This window comes from Chelonoidis abingdonii, chromosome 1 (genome assembly GCF_003597395.2).
Source record: "Chelonoidis abingdonii isolate Lonesome George chromosome 1, CheloAbing_2.0, whole genome shotgun sequence".
Lineage (NCBI taxonomy): Eukaryota > Metazoa > Chordata > Testudines > Testudinidae > Chelonoidis > Chelonoidis abingdonii.
Window position 1 is genome coordinate 97,668,811 of NC_133769.1, and position 22,326 is coordinate 97,691,136.

Consider the following 22,326-nt stretch of genomic DNA (forward strand, 5'->3'; position numbering starts at 1 on the left):
ACCTCCAGTTCAATGTTGGGTGCCTTTGCACAGCCAGAGAGCAGGGCTACTAGAGGAAGGCCCAGCACAGGGCTTCAAGGATTAGGGATGCCTTGAGGGAGGAATTTGAGGCTGAAAACCAACAGTAATGTTTGGTGCCTGCACAGGGAGTGAAGTGCAGTGGTTACAATGTTAGTAGGAATCTTTTTTTCTAAGCTGATTTGCAGTGCCTGTTTCTTTCCTGGGCTAAGGTATCTTTGACTTTCTGCAATAATAAAGACTGTTTTCAAAGCCAAGAATTCATTTATTGAAAAGAAAATAACTTTATTGACAGACACACAACATTTTGGGAACCTAAAAGGGCAGGGGGGGGGGGTGGGGAACTGTACAGTCACAGGTTTGAATATGTCCTGTCTGGAGTGCTGTGCAATGACTGCTGCACTTCAGGATGCCTATACTGCATGGTGATGGGGGTTGAGTGCAGAGGGTAAGGGTCGTAGTTCTCAGGGCTGGTTGGTGAACGTACAGGTGTTGGAGGCAGCTGGTGGTAAAGAACCTGGATGCTGGGGAAGGGGGTTTTGAGCTGACATTGGGGCACAAGGGAAAGAGCTTTGGGACTGGGGGGGGGTGGCGCGGTAGTGCTCTGCCTGCATGGCTACGAGCGCCTGGATAGAGTCCGCTTGGCGCCCAGGATGCTTATCAGCTGCTTTGTGCTTTTCTTCCTGGCCGCTGCGTTTTTCTGGCGGATCCTGCTTTCCCTTTCCCTCCAGTCCTGCACTTTTTGATTCTCTGTGGCAGAGTGATCCATAACTGCTTGCAGCAGGTCGTCTTTGCTTTTTCGAGGCTTCTTCCGGAAGTTTTGGAGTCTTTGAGCTGTTGATAACACAGGCAGCCAAGAACTCAAGCTTGCTTGTGGAAAGGCAAAAAAGGCAACACTTAACAGAGGCACCATTGTTTATATCTCAGACAGTTATTCCCACACAGTGAAGGAGTAACATTCTTCACAATAGCATAATTTTCCCATACCAAAGAGAGCACACATAACCCACAGGAGCCCTGAAATGGTGAGAAAGGGGGACTGATTGCTTCAGGGCTGTACAATCCTCGGGGTTTCTGTGCACTGGGGAAAGCAAATAGCTTCAGGGGGCACCTACACTGAACACTCTCCCCACATTTTCCACAGAGTTGATCCTGGAAGATCTCGCTGCTGCGCGTCACCTGGGAAGAGCGGGAGGGTCTTCTACAGCAATGTGGATTCTGCCCTGGCCCTATGCAGCTTGCCTTGTGCAGCAATGGTCCCCCCATCTCTCGCTATTCCACATCTAGGCATGCATGCATGCAGAACCCTCCCTCCTCTCCTGAAAAATTTCCATCCTGAAAATAAAAGCTGCTTACCAGAAACCCGCTCCTCTGTTTGTCCTCCACCAAGTACCGGCTGCTGCGACTAGCTACCTTCCTCCTGGCTTGAGAAGAGCTTCTGGCTGCATGCGTCCAGGGACTCCAGAGTGTCTCCCCCCACCCCAGTACCCTCACTCTCGGTTTCCTCCTTCCCCCCCTCCACTCTGAAGTGTCCATCGTGGTCCTTGGATTGGCGGTGGGGTCACCACCAAGTATCGCGTCCAGCTCTTTGTAAAAACGGCAGGTTGTGGGAGCAGCGGTTTCCCTCGCGGGCTTTGCAATAGGCACTCCACAGCTCCTTCACTTTAACCCTGCACTGCAGCACGTCTTGGTCATGGCCCCTTTTCAGCATAGCCCTTGATATCTGCCCAAAGGTATCGTAATTCCTACAGCTGGAGCGCAGCTGGGACTGCACAGCTTCCTCCCCCCAAACACTGATGAGGTCCAGCAACTCGCCATTGCTCCACACTGGGGCTTGTTTGGCGCGTTGAGGCATGGTCACCTGGAAAGATTCACTGATTGCACTCCACACCTGGCTGAGCAAACAGGAAGGGGATGTTTAAAATTCCTGGGGCATTTAAAGGGCGGGTCACCTGAGGCCAGGGCAGTAGAGTTCGAACGGATGAGCAGAGTGGCTGAACAGGCATTCTGGGATACCTCCGAATACCTCTGGAGGCCAATAACAGCGCTTTTGGTGGCCACACTGGCGGAGAGCGCTGCATCACCAGCGCTGCAGTCGTTATCCCCCATGCCAAGGTGGAGTACAGCCAGCACTGTATCCAGGGAGATACAGCGCTGTATGTGCCTTGCAAGGGTGGACAGTGAGTGGGTTGCAGCACTGTAAAGCCACCACCAGCGCTGCAATTCTCCAGTGTAGCCAAGGCCTAATAGTCCTCTTGCAGCTGTTCACAATGTCCAATGCTGACCGCTCTGGTCACAATTGTTAACTCCACTGCCCAGAGGTTACATTGACTGGAAGGTCCCCCACCCCCACTTAAAGCCCAGAGAATTCTGGAAAAGCCTTTTCCTGATTGCCTAGCTTAATGAGCACACTTAGCAGCTCTCCACTGTTGATTGCAACTGCCCATGTCAACTACACGCTCCAGATGTGCTCCTGCCTGAGTAGACAGGGAATACTGGATTTCCTGAGCCAGTGGGGAGAAGAGGCTGTGCAGGCACAGCTCCGATCCAGATGAAGAAACATTGACTCTACAAGCAGATTGCTCAGGAGAAGGGGTACAACAGGGACCAGCAGACATACCAGAAAGCCAGGGACGCCAACAGTCAATATGGTGCTAAGCCCCAGACCCGCTGCTTTTACAAAGAGCTGCATGCCATACTTAGCAGAGACCCCACCACACCCATCACACCATGGTGGATGCCTCTGAAGTGTCTGAGTAGCAAGCCCCTAATGTGAACAGCAAGGAGGAGGAGATGGGCAAGGAAGAGGAGGAAGAGTATGAGAGACAGACGACCAAGAGTCCAGAACCTGTTTTTGACTCCATCGCAGTAGTTAGTCCCCCCAGTCGAGCACAGGCAAGCTTGATGCAGGGGAGGGACCCTTGAATAAGTGTGTAAATAAATTTCCCATTGCAGTGATGGCAACCTCAACTTAGCAGGACATGGCCATTGACTTTTCATTAATGTACTCACACTACATGAAGTAGCAACAAAGAGCAGTAGTGTTGCTATCTGCTTTTCATTCCCCTCTAGAGTTAGGAGGTGGTGGACCATGCGGAGCAGTTTGTTTATGTACATTGGGATGTCCCTCGAATCCTCTGAAAGATCGCAATGAAGCGTCCATGCACATACACTGCAAATCCTCTCCCGAAGGTTTCTAGGGATGGCAACTTTATTTCTTCTCCGTGTTAGGATACTTTCCCACACCTGTCCATGATAACTTCAGCAGGCACCACTGCAGTTCACCGGTTAACAGCATACAGGCCAGGGCAACTTCAGGATGCCAGCAGCAGCTGTGCTCTCTCTGCTTTTGTTACCTTCATGAGTGAGACATCAAATAACACCACCACCATGATGCCAGTGCCCTATACTCACTTTCATGCAAGCAAGCAATTCCCTCGTTGTTTCCCTCACTCCAGAAGGTCAGACTCACCATGGACTGAGCTGAGAGGGGCACCAGACACAAGCACTCCAAAGCAGAAGTGTCAATAAGTGTGTCTTGTTTAACATTTTAGGGGAGCAAGGAAAGGGGGAAGTTCTGAATCTTAAGTTTCACTTTCCATACTGTGACAGACCCAGGCCAGTGTGGTACAGGAGTCTGGCAGAGGGCAAATATACTAGTCACTGGCTGAGTAGTTTTCTGTTCCCTGAGTGACTAGAGCAGGGGCTGCACCGGAGTAATCAGGAACCTGCTAGCACCAGTTAAGGCAGACAGGCTGATTAGAACACCTGCAGCCAATCAAGGCAGGCTAATCACGGTACCTGGGTTTAAAAAGGAGCTCACTCCAGTCGGGGGGGAGGAGCTAGAGGAGAGGAAGTGCATGGGAGCAAGAGGCACAAGGATCTGAGAGTGAGAGGCTGTGCTGCTGGAGGACTACGGAGTACAAGTGTTATCAGACACCAGGAGGAAGGTCCTGTGGTGAGGATAAAGAAGGGGTTTGGAGGAGGCCATGGGGAAGTAGCCCAGGGAGTTGTAACTGTCATGCAGCTGTTACAGGAGGCACTATAGACAGCTGCAATCCCCAGGGCCCTGGGCTGGAGCCCGGAGTAGAGGGCGGGCCCAGGTTCCCCCCAAACCTCCCAACTCCTGATCAGACACAGGGGGAGTTGATCCAGACTGTGGTGAAGATCACTGAGGTGAGCAAATCTGCCAATAAGCACAGGACCCCCCAAGGTACAGGAGGAACTTTGTCACAGTACCTACAATACCGAGAATGGTACCAGTGTGTTTTATCTGTCGCTGCAGCCATTGCACCCTTGAGGGGTACCCCCTCCACAGCAGCGGAACAACTGACCCAAATAAGGAAGAGAAAAAAAGATGATGTGGGAAGACACGTTCTGCGAGATCCTGAAAGTCAGTGCTGCATCAGACCTTGAACAGACAGCCTGCAGGGTGAATATGGCAGACTGCATGGAGAAGGAAAGGGTAAACAAGAGAAAGGTGCAGGAAAATCTGGCTGCCACTCTCAGTGAGTGGAGCACCCAGCCTGGTGGGGCTGGAGGCTGCACGCTCTTTGATCCTCATTCTCCTGGGGTCAGGAGAGGGCCTAGGAGACCCAGCCATCTCTGGCAAAGGATGAGGAAGGGCAGGGCCACAGCGCACCATATCCCCCAGCAGGAAAGTAAATAAGTTGCCTGGAGGGGAGGTCGGGGGGGGGGGAGAAATAAAGGCTCTGTGGGTGCTGATGTCTGGGCTGGGGGGTGCCCCGCACCTGGGCTCTGTGGGGCAGGGGGTGCTAATGTCTGGGCCAGGGAGTGCCCCACAGCTGGCCTCTGTGAGGATGGGAGTGCAGGTGTCGGGGCTTTGGCAGCCCACTCGGCCCCCTTACGCACAGCCCAACTGGAACTGGGTTGTTATAAGGTTTCTTTAACTCTACTCCTGGGGGAATCTTTTTTGCTGTTGTCTGTATTGTTGACATACTTGCTGACAGGTGTTTTGAAATAAATTACCAAAATAATTGAAACTAGAATGATTATACTGTGTTATTTTGACAAATAAAATATGTGGAATTTTAAAATATCGTGCGCAGAATTTTTAGGCGCAGAATTCCCCCAGTAGTAACCACACAATCCTTAAAAGGCCCCCAAACTGCAATGTCACGTTGAACAAAATACATCACAGCACATTACTGTGGCTTGCTGTTTAAGTGCTCTTTCAAAGCCTCCTCATCCCATACAGCTCCTCCTTGAGCTTTTCAGCTAGCCCTTGTGTGTGACTGTTCAAACTTGGCAGACAGCCGCTCCACCCCACAGCTACTTTTCCCACTTGGCTTCATAAAGACACAACAGGTAGCTATAATCATTAGGATACTTTTTGCACTAAAATCCAATCTGATAAGTAAACAGTGCCAGCGCCCTTTCAATCTACCAGAAGCACATTCAACTATCATTCTCCACCTGCTGAGCTGGTAGTTGAATGTTTCCTTGGAGTTGTCGAGGTGGCCAGTGTATGGCTTCAGAAGTCAGACGAGTAATGTGCAGGCTGGATCCCACAGGATCACTATTGGCATTTCAATGTCACCAATGGTAATCTGTCAGTCGGAAAGGAAGGGTCCTGCTTGTAGCTTTCAGAACAGTCTTGTGTTCTTAAAGATGCAAGCATCATGCACCTATCCAGAGCAGCCAACACTGATGTCAGTGAAGCATCCTCAGTAATCCACCAGTGCTTGCATAACCACGGAAACATAGCCCTTTCTTATCAATGTACTCTGGGACCAAAATAGGGATGTCCATGCCATCTATTGCTCCACCGCAGTTCAGGAACCCCATAGCTGCAAAGCCATCCACTATGTCCTGCACATTACCAAGAGTCACAGTCCTGTGTAGCAGGAGACGATTAATAGCCCTATACACTTGCATGACAAAAGCCCTCACAGTGGATTTTCCCACACCAAAATTACTTCCCACTGACTCATAGTAATCTAGCATTGCAAGTTTCCACAGCATGACCGCCACTTGCTTCTTCACTGTCAGTACAGCTCTCAGTTTGGTATTCCTGTGTTGGAAGGCTGGAGTGGCTCGGCATATAGATCCAGAAAAGTGGTCTTGTGCATCCAAAAGTTCTGCAGGCAGTGCTCATCAGCCCAAACCTGCATTACAAAGCAATCCCTTAACTGGTGAGTCTTGCCCACATGCTCAGCGTTTATCTGATCGCCATATTTGGGTTTGGGAAGGAATTTTCCTCCAGGGAGGATTGGCAGAGGCCCTGAAGGTTTTTCGCCTTCCTCTGCAGCGTGGGACATGGGTCACTTGCTTGAGGATTCTCTGCACCTTGAGGTCTTTAAACCATGATTTGAGGACTTCAGTAACTCAGACATAGGTTAGGGGTTTGTTACATGAGTGGGTAGGTGAGATTCTGTGGCCTGCGTTGTGCAGGAGGTCAGACTAGATGACCATAATGGTCCCTTCTGACCTTGAGTCTATGAATCCCACCAGGCATGGCTTGTTTCTTAGGTTCAGAAGTAGCTGCTCCATGAATGCCACCAAACTGGTTCTCACTATGTCCCACAGCAAACTGACCATGAGGAAATTATAATGTTTCCCAAAGTTGTTCTTGCTCTGCAAATACCAGAGGATTGCGTGTCTTGTGCTTGCAATGCTCATGACAATAGCGCAGAACTGTGCAGGCTCCATGCTTCTGTCAGTGATGGTGGACAGTGACAAGTCCTGAGCAGGTTCATGGGAAATTTAAAATAGCTGCGAACACTACAGGATAGAGCTATTATGGGATGGAGATCATCACATTATGGGAAATTGACCCTTTGCTCCCAGTCAACCCTGCGCAATTTATTTCTGCCCCACCATGCGTTGCCAAAACTACCCAAAAGACAGCGTGCTGAATGGTAGCAGGATGCATACTGGGATCCCTATCTCTGGTGCACTGCACTGTGCTTGGACACAACCTCTCCCCGTGCATACAATCAGCACTGATGCATGCAGCCAAGCATTCATGTGCACAAGCGATATACTGACTGCAGCGGCTGTAAGCCAATGTAACTTGGGTCAGCAAAACTTTATAGTGTAGCCATGGCCTAAGATGAACTGGGCCCTGCACAGGAGAACACACCGTAGTGAACAATCCTGATTGGCTGGAAGATGGTCTCTTCTATCAGCTCAGACAGTGAAACCAGACTATTTGGCTTCATTTCTCAGCTCTCTAGCATGTGCAGGTTTGTAGAGGGTTTGCGAGGACTGCAGGAAAGATTTCAATCCAGAAATAGACTTGAATTTTAAAAAAAAAAAAAAAGTCATGACATTAGTTGTCAGGTTTTACAAAACTTTTTTGTATAAAAGCCCACTAAAATCTAGATTTGGGGACTTTAAATTGTTTAAAAGCATCCCAGGTTATACCAGACTCCCAAACACAGACTTGGTCCATTAAGACTCATGTCTTCAGCACCTGCTGAACTCCAATGGTAAGTCACTGGAACTATAGCGGTGCAGGATCCCTAGCTGGGCAGCGTGTAGGTCATTGAAACAGAATGGAAAACAGCTGTTTGAGAACATATATGACAATGCTCCTTCCTTCCTTATCTGAACATCTGTCTAAATAGGATAAGATGGCATGACCAGTGAGTAGCTCAGAATCAAATTTAGCAGCAAAACTTCACCTACTGAACCCAACCTATACTGGTTATTTCCACCACCTGTAGTGAGAAAAACCTATAAACTTCTCCCTCAGGAGCAGAACTTGTTTGGAACTTATGCACAGCACTTGTCCATGCTGTCCTCAATTGCTTCCCACATGTAGTTGTTAATCCTCCTGAATTTTGCCTTGCATCCCTCTTCCCCTTTCAGTGCTGGGTCTTCCCTTAGCAGCTAAAAGGAAAACTATGAAGTAACTATGCAATGTGAATAAGCCACCACCAAAAACTGAGCTTACAACCTCCTAACTCATTTTACTCATGAGCTTTAGCAGCATTCAAACCTGGCAGATAGGTTTGGTTAGGAGCTTTCCATAGGGGCTACTTCCCCTCTCATGCCGCATTTTGACACTGCCTTTTAAAGGTTGCTACCACCGTGACTTAGGTGATTGGGGCCCGAGTGTAGAGTGCTTGGGACACATCCTACCCTTTGCTAAGGTGACCATATTTCCCAAAGAGAAAACGGGACACCCTCAGCTGCTCGCCCGAGGGGCCCTTGCCCCACGCTGTTCCCATCGCTGGAACCCTGCACTTCTCCCCCTCCCCCCACGCAAGGCTCTTGTCTGGTCGCTGGAAGCCTGTGGGGGCCCACATGCTGGAACACTGCCCCCTCCCCCTGCGGGGCCTGACATCTCTGCACTCACCCACTCTGCACTGCATCCCACTTTTTTTTTTCCCCCAAAAGTGGGCACTTGTTCTGTTTAGTCTTGCCAACTGATCAAGTCAGTAAGAGCAAACTGGACAAATGCCCACTTTTAGGGGGAAAAATTGGGACGGCCAGGACAGAGCTTTTTTTCTTTTTAAAAGGGACCTATCCCGGCCAAAATGGGACATATGGTCACCTTACCCTTTGCCCAGGTAGCTTCACTGAAGCCAGTTAGAGTTGCACGGCGTTAGGTCATGGTGGAATTTGGCTCCTTGCCCCACTTGTTTTTCTGAGTCCCTTTAGGCTCCCTGGTATTACACTGTGGTTTACGTTACATTCACTCTGAATCACTGACCAGGGCCTCAAGCACCTGAGTGGTGAGCATTTTACTATGCTGCTGTTCTCTGTCCCAGACTCTGCACAGCCCAACCAGTGCACACAGCCTGTCAGCTGCAGATTAACAAGGGGCAAGCCCAGTGGGTTGGGCACAGCTGTGGAGGAGAAAGTGAACTGAAGCCAAGTTAATTATCCAGCATGCTAGGGAATGAAGGGAGGAGGGAGAGGCCTGCTGCTGTGGGTTCCTTCCTCATTACAGTGCAGCCACCACACAGGAACACAGTACCTGTCTTTGCCCACTTGGTCACAACAGCCCCTTCTAACAGTGTCCCCTCCCCACACCAATTGCTTGATCACCACACCTGCTCCTCGTGCCTGCACCCCTCCCTTAACATGGGCCGGACAGTAAGGCACTGAACTTGGTGGGCAGGTTTTTCCTGACTTCAGTTGCTATGGAAACCTTCCTGAAAGCAGTCATCTGGGACCTGCCTGAGAGAGAGAGAGACAGCACTGCTGCTGGCCTGTCATTGCCAAGGGCGTGAGAGGCCAGAGTGGAGGTGGATGAATCATGCCAGGAAAGTAGGAAGGTGCCATGAGCTGCTGCACAGGGAGACAGTGAATTGGAACCTGTCCAAGGATCCAAGTGTCTCACTGTGAAAATGCCAAAGCCATACCACAATAGCCCTCTGACTCCCCACCTCACTGGGGCAAAGATTTCTCCCCCCCAGTGGATCTCAAGGGGGGCATCCAGCAATTGTCTTGGGAGGACAACTCCACTCCCTAAGTACAGCTGCTCAGCTGATCCATCTCAAGTAGCTGCTAGGGGCACCCTTAAACTATTTGCCTGATCTTTATGAATCCTAGCAGTAACAGTATTACAAAAAAACATTCATAGCATGAAGCTGCTTTAGAGATTAAAACATGAATTCAGTTCACTCCCTGCCCCAGCTCCAGTAAAATGTCACAGGGAACTGGGGCAAAGGATTCTGGGGCACATCAAGGGCTTAGTGGGGAGTGGGTACATGCTGGAGGAGAAAGGTCAAGGTCAATGTGCTCTACACATTCCCTGCGGCCCATACCACAACTGCACTCCCTTGACTGACCCATGTCGGGCCAAAGCAGCCCTCACCTCTTCCAAGGAGACAGTCTGTACTCCCCGCCCCCAAGGAACTTCCAGTTGATACAAAACCAGGAGGTACAATTTTACATGGATTTCAGAGATGGACAGAGATGGACTTAAGTTAGAATGACAGTGGATGAGTTGTGAGACAGATTGTTAAGAAGCCAGTGAAGATAACACAGGATGAGGGTCCTTGTTTCCAAGAGCAAGAGCATTATACAATTTGAGCACTGTGTAGCCCCCTGCATTTTAGGGAAAAATAATGGGAAAATACAGAGGATCTTACTGGAAAATTCCAGTCACAGGAAAAGTGCTGTGATGAATTACCTTAAAAAAAAAAAAAAAAAAAAAAAAAAAGAGAAAATGTTATGGCTGCAAGGTCAGCATCCCAAAGTTAGGGTACTGTCTGTATAACCTTAACTCTGCCCCCTAAGAGTTATGATAGTCCTTACATGACTGCATGTTATTTCTCATGTAGGCTTGACTGTCAGTAGTGCTGAACACCCACAATTCTAACTGCAGCCAGTGGGAACTGTAGGCGATTAACATGTCTGAAAATCTGTCCCATACAATTTTTTCTATTACCCCAAACACACGTTTCCTCTTGTAGTGACACCACTGCTCTGTATACCAGGCCCATAAAATAATTTCTATACACAACAGGTAGTGAACAAAGCAAGAGTTCTTGCAGCACTTGTTCGAGATACACACATAAGTTAGACATGCAGTTCGCACAATGCACTCTTCCCACAGCCACAACACAGCAAAAAGCACTATGAAATTATATCCATGGAAGTGCAAGCTTTCAAACCCTCAGAACTCTTTCAAATCACAGCAGCCAGCAACTTCTTCACAGATCATGCAAGACTCTGAATGCGCTGCCTTCATGAGTGGGTCAGAACTGTTTATTCACCAAACAGACACAATCTAAGCATACAGGGAGGGATAGCTCAGTGGTTTGAGCACTGGTCCTCTAAACCAAGGGTTGTGAGCTCAATCCTTGAGGTGGCCATTTAAGGATCTGGGGGAAAAAATCTGTCTGGGGATTGGTCCTGCTTTGAGCAGGGATTGGACTAGATGACCTCCAGAGGTATCTTCCAACAACGATATTCGATGAAATAAAATCCAGTTTTTACCTAAAACTCACTGTCCCATTAAGAAACAATTTCCATCCAAAATGTCAACTTCCAGCGTCTAGCCATTCTGGTGCTACAGCTATTATCACCAAAAAACCATAATGTACAGCAAAAATATCATCAGATATAGTTAAATAATATGGAAGTCCCCTGTGATGTTTTGGGGAACATCCATACCAGTAGTATTCTGTCACAACCTGCCCTGCAACCTTGAGTGCCTTTATGCTGTCCAGGTTTGGTTCAGAGCCCTGACACCAGTAGCCTGCCCAAGCAAAAAAGGTCCATCTACATTACAAAAAAAACTCAATACCCCCACACCTGTAGCAGCAAGTCTCAGTGCCCAGGTCAACTGACTTGCAGGGCTCACAGTTCTTCTTGGGTTGGAGCCTGGGCTCTGAAACCTGGTGAGAGGGGTGGTTCTCAGAGCTGGGGCTCCGGCCCAGTGGGAACACCTACACTACTACTGTGAGTCCCACAGCGAGAGCACAAATCAGTTGACCTGGGCTCCAAGACTCACTGATGAGGGAATATTTTGCAGCGGAGATGGACTCAAATTCTCACCCTGGCTTCCACCAGCCTACTTACACCTTGCAGGGTGATGCCAATAGCACTTCCCATCCTGTGTCTCCCCAAATCCAGCCACCCTAAGTCTTAACTACCAGACATTTGGGACTTTTTCCCCTCTGGTTCACCACCCCTGGAGGTGTGACTAATCCCCAGCTGGCAGCTTGCTTTGGCATATATTCTCCACGCAGTTTGCACATCAGAGACATGCTTGAGGCAAAAAACAAACAAAAGGTGTATTTAAAAGAAATATCACATTCAAGAAATGGAACTAGTGTGGGAGACCAAACATACACAAATTACACTGAAAACAAACAAAGGTGCCACTTCAGGCTTTCTACTTTTGAATTAGATAAAAATTCCTTTTCTAATACAAGTTACCTATTGCCTCAACTGTTTCCCAGCATACCCCGTCCCAGAGGATCCAGATTTCATGGACAATACCTACCAAGTGACTGTCCCTCACTTCAAACCCCTTCACTTTTTAAGAAGTTTTCAGGTTTCTTTTCTTCTTTAGTTACTATAGATATTCGAAGTGAGAAGAACTGCCTCGTTTCTTAGGCCTTGTCTACACTGCCACTTATAGCGCTGAACCTTTCTTCGCTCAGGGATGTGAAAGAACACCCCCGTGAGCGATGCAAGTTTCAGAGCTGTAAAGTGCAACTACACAGCCACATTAAAGCACTGCTGTGGCAGCGCTTTACCGTTGGCTGTGTGACTAGCCTGTAGTTTTCCAAGACTGGCGTTTTCTTTTCAGTTTCAGGTTGTTTCAATGTTTTCCCATTAACTTTAAGGGTCCATCATTTGTCTTTTCCTGGGTTGTACAATTCTAGGTGCTTGGAGCTAGTCTCGTCTGGTTGGAGAGACAGCCCCTTCCCTGCCTCACTGTCCCACTGTGAGATGGAGCTGAATGTAGCAACACAAATTATGAAAACAGTTTTATATATACACAAATACATTCATAGTCACAGTCTGTCTGTGTGTATCATAATGACATCCATGTTCAGAACATTACAAGCTTTCACAAAAGATCTTACTCAACATAGTTTACAGCACAATGACATTGTATATAATCTGTTTATTCAACTGATTATTTTGGGATATTTCACCCCCTGTTCTCCTCTGGGGGCGTCCAGACCCTGTCACCCCCCAGCCACTTGAAAACAGTTGAACCCATTCTGTTCAAACTTCCATACACACAAAAAAAGTCATCTCTGTGTAGAGAAAATTTCAACTTGCCAAGTGAAAGTATGGACAGATATATGTTTGACAAATAAAGTTGTAACTGGAAACAAACATCCTCAGCTACAGCTGACTGCAGAGTTCCAACTACAGTACCTTTGTCAGGTGTGTAACTATTCACTATACAAGGATATATAGTAAAAGCTTTGTTATCTGGCATGTTGAGAGAATGGGGGTGCCAGCTAGTCAAAAATTACAGTTAATTAAGGCCTGGTCTACACTGGGGGGGGAGGAATGAATAATGTAGCTGAAGTCGAGGTACTTAGGTCTATTCGCCGCGGTGTCTTCATTGCGGTAAGTTGACTGCTGCCGTTTCCCCATCGACTCTGCCTGCGCCTCTTGCGGTGGTGGATTACAGGTGTCAATGGGAGAACGCTCGGGGGTTGATTTATCGCATCTAGACTAGAAGTGATAAATCAACCCCTGCTGGATCGATCGCTGCCTGCCAATCCGGCGGGTAGTACAGATATACCCTAAGGGTTATACTTCCCAATGGAATACCAATTTTCAAAGAATTAGAATACAATAAAATTAACGAAGTATAAAATAGTATAAAGGTACTCACCAATCCAGTAGTAGTACTGCACTGCAGAGTGGTTGGGTTTTTGAAGCACTTAGGTACATACAGGTAAAGTTTTCTATACAGTATGTTACCTTATGACACTACATATCACTATAGGCAGCACATGACGTACACCCAGAAAACAAAAAACACCACAAACTAAAACTATAGTGAACATAATTTAACCTTTCTTTGACGATTCAGAAAGTACTTCAGGACCTTGCAGTGCCTCAGGGTCATCATTATCAACATCAATTATCATTGCAGATGTAGGTGTAGGAGATTCAGGCCAATCCTGAAAGCTGTTTTTTTGACTAAATCCCTTACATCAGCTTGCTTACTTGTCTTCTGCCTCTTTTGCATAAAAGTAGAGTGCAGAATGTGCAATTGCATAACCTCCTGGGCAGTATAACATGGCTGCCTTTCTGCAAATGTAATTATTGTATCAAAAGCTGAAGCAGCCTTTCCCCAAGTTATTTTGTCCTCTTCACTAAAATCATCTTCTTCACAGTCTTTATCAGTGTCCTTTGACTTTTCAGTATTCAAAACATTCTCTATTATTTCTGTATCAATAACAGTATGTCATTTCAACCTCCTTGTCAGCTTCAACCCACTCTTCTAGCTCACTTTCATGAAGTTGTTGATGGGGTGTGAAGAAGGAGTATCCTTCATCATTTCAAGAATTTGTGCTAACGTATTTTTTCTAACTCTTACTTTAAAGCCTTCAAATTCATCTTCATCAGAAGACACTTCTGCAAACATAACACTAGGCCACAATTTTATCCGAGCTCTCCTTAATGTTTCACTTTTAACAGAATTCCAGGCACAAGCAACATTAAAAATTGCATCTTTTATATTATGAGATTGAAAGTCCTGTACAGTGCCTTCATGATTGATCAACTCTCTCAGGAAATCTCTTCTGTAATAATATTTCATATTCTGGATGATGCCCTGGTCCATAGGTTGAATCAATGAAGTAACACTAGCAGGCAGGAAGATGGCAAAAATATTAACAGACACTAATTCTGTTTCATGAGAGTGAGCTCTACAATTGTTTAGCAATAGAATAGCTTTGCTATCTTCAGGTAAGCTTATTTTTCTAAAATGTTCTTTCACTGCAGGTACAAAAACATGATGAAACCAATCATAAAAAATTTCTTTGTTCATCCATGAATTACCTTGTGCTCTGTAAACAGGTAAATGTGCAACACTTTTGAAAGCTCTAGGATGATTATATTTCCCAGTCACCAAAAGTTTTATTTTATGTGAGCCTGCAGCATTAGCACATGTAAGAACAGTTAGTCTGTCTTTGTTCTGCTTAAAACCAGCAGCTCTAGATTCACTTGCACCTGCTAGGGTAGAATTTGGCAAGCATCGCCAAAATAGGCAAGTTTCATCAGCATTATAAATTTGTTCAGGGGATAGATCATGTTCAGCAATTAAATTTCTAAAAAATTCACAATATTTTTCTGCAGCTTCACGGTCAGCCGATTTTTGTTCGCTGGATACATCTAGCTTTCTAATGCTGTGACGAACTTTAAAACATGAAAGCCATCCATCAGAAAATGCACATGGCTCAGTCAATTGCATTTGCTTATAAAAAACTTTTGCCTTTTCAATAAGCATTGGGCCAGATATAGAGGCACCCTCCGATTGTTTAAATGAAAACCATTCATATAAAACACTGTCTAGCTGCTCTAATCTAGGCATATGCAGAGTACGGCGTTGTTCAACAGCTTTATTTGACTTACAACTAGCAAAAAATTTGAACAATTGTCCTTTCTGAGCCCTGATGTCATATATTGTGGACGAGCCAACATCGTACTCTTGCATCAAAACATTCCTATTCTCACCCTTTTCAAGACGTGTACAAATATCTATTTTCTGTTTTAATGCCAACACAACTCTCTTACGCTTCTTTCCTTTGCTTTTCGCTGGTATTTTGGATGCCATGATGGTAGGGTGGTGTTGATATTTTACGATAAACACCGGACAATACACAGAGTAACAAACCAACCAATCACAATGGCGGATACAAACAGAAAGAACAGCATTCGGCTCTTCTTGCCTAACTCGAATGTAGTCCGACTGCTCTCGGAAATACTTGGGTCCCGAATAGCTTTGGCATTGGTCCCAGTTACTAGATTGAAGATTTCTATTGGGAGAGATCAGAAATGCCGGTTTCTAGAGCTTTCTGGTTGATAAAGTGCCAGATAACACAGCTTTTACTAGATATACAGTTAATATTTTTTATTTATTTTTTAATAGTGCAGTTTTCCTTTAAAAATGGAGGTGTGGAAAAGACAGCTGCAAATTCACTTGAACTTCCGCTTCATGTTGCTGAGCCAGCTGTTAATATTCCTGCTCTCTCTCTCAGCTGCAATAGGAAACAGCTTTCAATTATCTGGTTTTACGCAAACACCCAGATAAGTCTCCTATTGTGTATTTGTTTTACCTGGTCACCCCCTTTGCCATATGATCTCCAATTAACTCTCATATGACAGCAGCTCAGTGTTGGATGTGAAGCAGACTGGTGGTCTAGAGTCAGATACGTGCTCCTTTCCAGCACTGGTTGGGCTGCCCAGGGTCTTTAGCACAAGAAGGGAAACTTCCACCCAGGAGTGCCCTTCCTCAATTGATTATATATATATATATATATATATATATAAAACAAGAAGAACAATAAGAATCCATTTAACAAGGAGTAACCAAACCAGCATCCCATCTAGCAACTTTCCCAACAAGTCTTCAGCAAGACAAAAGCCAATAAACCTAGGTTTTCAGTAACAATATAAAGAGAGCAATCAGCAGAAATTGTTAAAGCGACACGATCAGCTGAGACGTTACACTTCTCACTGGAATTATTTTTTACCTGCTTGTGTTAAGAGTAATATCTACTATCACTATTGCTGAAAGAAGTTAGAAAGGGAAAAATGCCCACCCCTCCCGCCCGCCCCCCGGCATAATTTGTGCATTTGACAGCGCTTTGCATATAGTTAGTTCCATTGTTTCCCCTGTTCTTTGTGAGTCTTTGATACAGCAACAGGACAGAAAGAAACATTTTAGAAAAGAGGAAAGTGTGACTGTAAAGACACAAACATGGCCCGGGGACTTTGAAACAGATGTGGCACCAGAAAGCTCTCTCAGTGCGTATTGTAAAACTGCATGTTGAGAGTGTGAACTTTAAACATCCAGACTGAACCTCCCAGTCACAGAAATGAGAGATGAAAAAATCAGTATTTGTTCCAGTCCATCTCCTCAGCCCTCACAAAAAGTTTTTGCTTTAGAATTTAAATCAGGATTTCCCAAATCAAATCCGCTACAGCAACTCCCATCCTCACCCTTGCATTTCCCCTTCCCACTCAGGTCAGGTGGTAGCATATCCTGGATCTACAAGTGTCATTTGCTCCTCAAGTCAATATTTGCTATGAGTGCCTGCAGAACCGGAGTTTAGCTCCCAACCATAATTAAGCTAGCAATTGAAGAAGGCGGAACAAGCACCTGGGAGAAAGGAAACACAAGGTCCAGGAGGCCCTGTAAAAGACAATGAAAGGTGCTGCCCTACCCTCGCAGTGTGACACCCAGTTAAGTTTTTACATCTATGCACAATTCCACGTGGATCTCGTCCCTTAACACATCCAGATTAAACAGTTTCTATTATACTTGTAGACCTGATTCATTCCAGGAAACGTCTCTGCAAGGTTTATAACCTACTAGTCTAGCAGCGTTTTGGGTTCCTGTAAATACAGTATAAGGACAGGAATGACGCAATAACAATGGATTAACCCTCTGACTTCATCTCTGAAGTGACCACGTGATTTAGAGCAACAGTTAAAGGAGTTTGAATGGCTTCATCCTTGTTCCCCCTACGCATCACATCCGACCTCACAAAATTCTGCTGATTATTGGGTAGTCACACTGCTCCAAAGGGATCCTTGGACTGGAATAGCAGGAGGTGTGCCACGTCAAAATTGGGGTTTCCTGGTAGAGCTATGTGGGTGAGTGGGCACAACAGGATGATGGCTTGCCACGATCTAGAATGTAGGGAGAACACTCAGTACTTAAATTGTCCCCAAACACTGAAATCACTGTGAATTAAGGAGGCTGATTGTATGTTTGCAGCAGGAGGAAAGCAGAGAGAAGACAAGACCTATTTCCTTTGCCTCCTATCACAAAAATCCAGAGCTCTATAGTTGGTAAAATGAATCAAGATCTAGAATTAATAACCAAAGAAAAGCAAACTGGAACTCCATCTCCTCCCAGCTTGAGTCTACTATAGAAGTTTGCAAGAGACTTCTTTGCACCGCGTTGAAAGTGTAATTGTGGTCAGAAATGTAATTTAAAAAGCCATCTCCTTATGCAACAAATCTGCTCCAAATGTGCCTATGTGCAGCAGTTGTCTCATCATAACAGCGAGAAAAAAAGAAAAGGTTTTATGAGCCCTCCAGGCTCATCATGCAGCCCATCCTGGCTCTTGAAAAAGCAACAGAATAATTGAATTTCCGATTGCAAGGCCACATTCAAACTTCTGATTCACTTTGAAGATAATGTATGAGAGGACAGAATCTTGTTGCCTGGTGATAATGAATAAGCCAGGAAGAACCTAGCTTGACTTTCAGATCACAGTTTGACATGGTAGGGCTGGCACAGAAAAAAAAGTTATACACTGAGCACATCTGATTATGATTGAGATACAATGAACATGGAAGTCCAGGATGCCAAAACAGAGTCATTTTTCAGAGCAGAACTGCACTTTAACATTCCTTTTTAAAATACAAAAAAAGGAGTGATATTTTATCTACCGGGCTTCAAAGTAAACAAATGACTCTGTGCAGGAGAGACATGTTAGCCAGGTAGAATCATGAGAGGCTCTAGCATCTGCCTAAATCATTTATCACACCCTAAAGCTGGAGATTGCAAAGCCCACCCATACATCACAATGACAGGTCTGTGAAGGGAAACCTCAGGCCAGAGATTTGTAGACTACAAGATTTTTTCTTCTGCCAGCCCTGCAAACTCACCCTCAGACACCAGGGTCAAGCTGTGTTTTATTTTGCTCACCCAACATCACCAGTAATAAAAAAGCCCTGCAAGTCAAATTACAACTTTAGTGACACTTGTACCTTCCAAGGCCTCTGACGGGTTTGCACAGATTTAACTGACTGGACCTGTAAATCTGTTGACAATGCACAAGGAAGAAGAGATTCCAGTTCACTCTCTCATAGCTTTGTTGGCTCTGCGGGTCTAACAAGAGCAAAAGGCAGCACTAGATTCAGCAGATGTAACTCTGAATAAACCCAGGCAGCAGATCTGCTGAACATCACTCTTCTGAGCCGAGCTGCATTTAAGAGATGTATTCAGGGCCACAGTCAGACGACTCCTTTCAGAACTCTGCTTTTCTAAAATCTAAAAACATGACATCCCTCACTATAAGGTTACTCCCACTCAGACCACTGTCCAGGATCTGCTAGAAATGCTCCTTTATAACACGTCATATGTTAAACTACTTAGGCCCAGAACCTGCAACGTATTATACACTAGTAACTTTATGGCATAGTCTCAGAGGAGCTGGACTATATTAGGACTATTAAAAGCTATCGTGGTATGAGATATGATCACTCTTACATCATTCTTATTTCATGCCTGTGGGAATGAGGAAGGATTTCTTTTTCCCTACTACAACTTTGTACATTTGGCCTGCTACATTCTCATTGTTTTCTCCACTCATTTTTCAAGCATCAGGAACTAGATGCTGTCAAGGACAAGACTTGGGTGGGACTGACTGACCCAGTAGTGCTGTCATAGGACGTGATGAATCAGACCAGTTATACTCATGGATCTCCTTTGTTTGTAAGTCTCAGAAGTCAAGTTTACTTTCACCTTTCCTATGGGGTATTGTTAGCAAATCCTGCTCTCTAAATAGCCAGACTGCTGCATTAGCAACATCATCTGTTGCGTTTCCATTTAGAATGAGCAGACATACCACTTCAGAGGGTTTGCATTACACCCACTCGTGCCCAAAACCTGGAGGCTATTGCCATGTTGCTAGTCATCTTACAGATGTTCCTCTTCCCTCACCCCTCAGCTTTACACCAGACCAAACAGGAGTCAGTCCTCTCAGCATATCTGAACAGAAACTGAGAACAAGCAGAAATATAAGGCAGGCAAGCTCTGACTAGTGGCAAAAAGGCCACGAAATTGGCCATTGGGGATTAGCGACAAGCAAACCTGTAATTCATGAGCAGCCCCTAGGCAAGTCTGAATAAAGTCAAATAGAAGAGGGACAAGGGCAGAGAGAGAGAGAAATGGAGCAAGAACAGACCAAAAGAAAAGATGGACAGAGACAAGGCAGGAGAAGATGCCCCATTAAATCTAATTAAACCCAGTCATGAATCATTGTATAAAATGAGTCAGAAAGTTGCAGTGCAGCCCCTGAGTCAGCAGATCAGGTGAAATGGAACCTTCCTAGGGGCTGTAGAGAATGGACCACCCTGAAGTCACCTCAGTGGCGAGGGAAGGGATATGAACACAGAGGCGGGACAGAAGCTTACCCTACCAGCAGACCAGGGTCCAGCCCTCCCCTTGCTGCTGGAAATTATAAGTATGGTTTTGGTCATCCAGAAACACAAGAGGGGAGCTTTTTCGTTAACATTTCAGCTCCTGGCAAGGTGGCTGTATCCAAACAGACCCATTTGGTTTCACGTTTGGCAGGAATCGTACCTTCCGGGCCCAATTCTCTTAACTGCAACCACAGCTGAAATCTGGAGGAAGCCTACCAAAGTGGAATGTGGGTGTGTACAAAGGGAAAACACCCATGTAGATGAAGGATGCCCATCTGAGCGAACAGACACACACGTCTCTCTCTGTGAATGAGCCACCTCCGCGGCGGGGTCCCAGATAAGGGAGTGTCTCTGCCCCCTGTCCAGCCCTCAGGGTTACAGGCATTAGTGGACAAGCTGCGGAGCAGCAGGGTGCCTGGAGGGAGAGGCTACGTGCCGCGTGCCCAGAGGGCTCCTTATAGAGGCTACGTCCCGGCCCACTCCAGAGACCCGCTTTCCGTGAGTCTGGCCGCCCTCAGCCAGGCATCCCCGCCGGGCCCGCGGCTGGTCTCAGTCCCTCATGCGCTGCCCCCGCCCCTGGCTGGGCTGTTCTCGGGCTCCAGCCCGCCCTGCCCCCCGGACCTCGCCTCGGGCACTTCTGTCTCGGTCGGTCTGTCCATCTGCCCCCCTCCGGCTCACCTGCTGCGCGCGCCGCTCCCCCCGGCCGGAAGGGGGGCGCCCCCGAGTCCGCAGCCGCCTTAGCCCCCTCCCTGTTGCAGCCGCCGGAGAACGACCGCTTCAATCTTCGACAGCAGCGCTGTAGCCCCGCCGCTGCGCATGCGCAGTATGCGGGCGGCGCCGTGGGGCATTGTGGGGGATGTAGTCTTTGATGGCGGTGCGGTAGAGCTCTCACCCCGGCGCGCACCACGCCCCCTAGGCCTGCCTCGCGCCCGTCACAGCCCACCGCTGGCACGCGCGATACTGCAGAGCCTGTCCCTGCAGCGCGCTTTGCTGCTGAGCTTCCTGAGGGTGGCAGGGGAACTCCCCCCCACTTAGCATACGTGCTTGTACTCCCTCTCCCCAGCCCCCAAACGCAGGGTACCCCACCATGACTGAAACTAGGGCCGGATTCGCCCCCTGCCCCCTACTGAATCTTCATCCACTGGTAAACAGATGGTTTGGGAGACAGGTGGTTCCCTCTGCTTGACAGTAATTAGGCACATTGTGCTAGTTCTGTTTCTTTGCATAGCTAAGAGATAGATCTTGGAAAAAATGTTGTCCATCCTGGGTAGCTACTGTCAACAAATTATACATATCCAAAGAGAGCCTTACAAAGGGGGGGGGACCAAGACACAGAGATTGAGTTATAATCAAGTGAAGAACAAGAAGATAGAAAGGAGCCAAAGAACAGCATAGGTGCAGGAACACACACTCCTTTTCAGGAGTCAATGGTGGTCATCGGCATGAGGTCAGTGCTCCAGAGCATGGTGATGGGAGGTAAATGCTCTCTACGATGAAGATCATATGGAGAGCGAATAGTGAACAGGATGCACTGAGAAAGAACATTTTACATTTATACAGCACCCTCCATCTGAAAATCCTTTTAATCTTGTGTTTGACACACAACAGTCACTTTACCCACTACCAAAATGCAGCCTTCACCTCCTCTACACAACAGTACCAAACTATGTGAAACTGAACACTAGCCCCAGTTTTAGGTTTGCAGCATGTAATTTACCCACATTGGAAATTGAGGCTAATATGTCCCCTCCATTCCTACCCTGAGCTATCGTGAAAAGTACCATGACTCCTTTAATGGCCCCCATAACACAACTTAGCACTTTAACCTTCCAAGCACTGCAGAAATACTAATTAAGTCTCATAGCACCTGTAAGGTACATATTAACCCAGTTTTTACAGGTTAGTAAACTGAGGAACATAGTTGACAAGACCTGGACAGGGTCACACAGAAAGCGGCAGAATCAGGATTAAAACACATGATTTCCTGGTACCCAGTCCCACATGCACAGCATTGTCTCTCTAAAAGATGTCAGGCCCCTGGCTTTATGCATCATCTGAAAATATATGATTTTGTTAAGTATCACGGGGAGTTATCTTAAACCTCAAATATATTGACTTTCACCCCCTATTGCTTGGACTATGGAACTGAGACCTCTTAAACATGGTATATTTTGTCCATTCACATACAGACTTCAGATGACTGTAACTGGCCATCTTACATTTAGGTCCATCATCATTTAAACAGTCTACCTAGATGAAACACAACAGTATACAGTATTTTCAAGGTATGCAGCTGCAAGGAGTCTGACTACTGAAAATCACTAAAAGATAACGGTTTCCAATATCTGACAAAAGAACTATACTGGAGAGTTGGCTGTGTGTCGACTAGTCTTGCATGTGTTTATAAAATATAAGAGGGGAGATGGGGGGGTTCAAGCAAGCAGAGGTGAATTGAAGGAC

The 22,326-nt window shown here is 46.5% G+C and overlaps 2 protein-coding genes and 1 long non-coding RNA gene across 6 annotated transcripts in view; all 3 read right to left on the reverse strand.

Moving 5' to 3' along the window:
• SGSM3 (small G protein signaling modulator 3) overlaps positions 1-20,631 on the reverse strand; it is a 63,567-nt gene extending 42,936 nt beyond the window's left edge. For 2 of the 4 annotated variants that reach the window (XM_032787833.2, XM_032787807.2), the window contains exon 1: positions 20,545-20,631. The gene's annotated coding sequence lies outside the window, so the exon portion shown is untranslated. Of the gene's footprint in view, positions 1-7,123; positions 7,275-20,544 lie in introns of those variants that run through there. The other 2 variants (XM_032787816.2, XM_075068053.1) reach the window with 2 other exon arrangements.
• LOC142046093 (uncharacterized) lies at positions 279-2,079 on the reverse strand. The gene is made up of 2 exons (XR_012655003.1): positions 1,375-2,079; positions 279-888 (listed from the first exon to the last, which is right to left on the reverse strand). It is a non-coding gene; the product is annotated as an uncharacterized LOC142046093 (long non-coding RNA).
• On the reverse strand, positions 13,615-20,592 carry JRK (Jrk helix-turn-helix protein). Its single transcript, XM_075068099.1, has 2 exons — positions 20,545-20,592; positions 13,615-15,461 (listed from the first exon to the last, which is right to left on the reverse strand). The coding sequence occupies exon 2, from the start codon at positions 15,257-15,259 to the stop codon at positions 13,925-13,927; it is 1,335 nt and encodes a 444-aa protein (XP_074924200.1). The 5' UTR covers positions 15,260-15,461; positions 20,545-20,592; the 3' UTR covers positions 13,615-13,924.
• Positions 20,632-22,326: the final 1,695 nt, after the last annotated feature.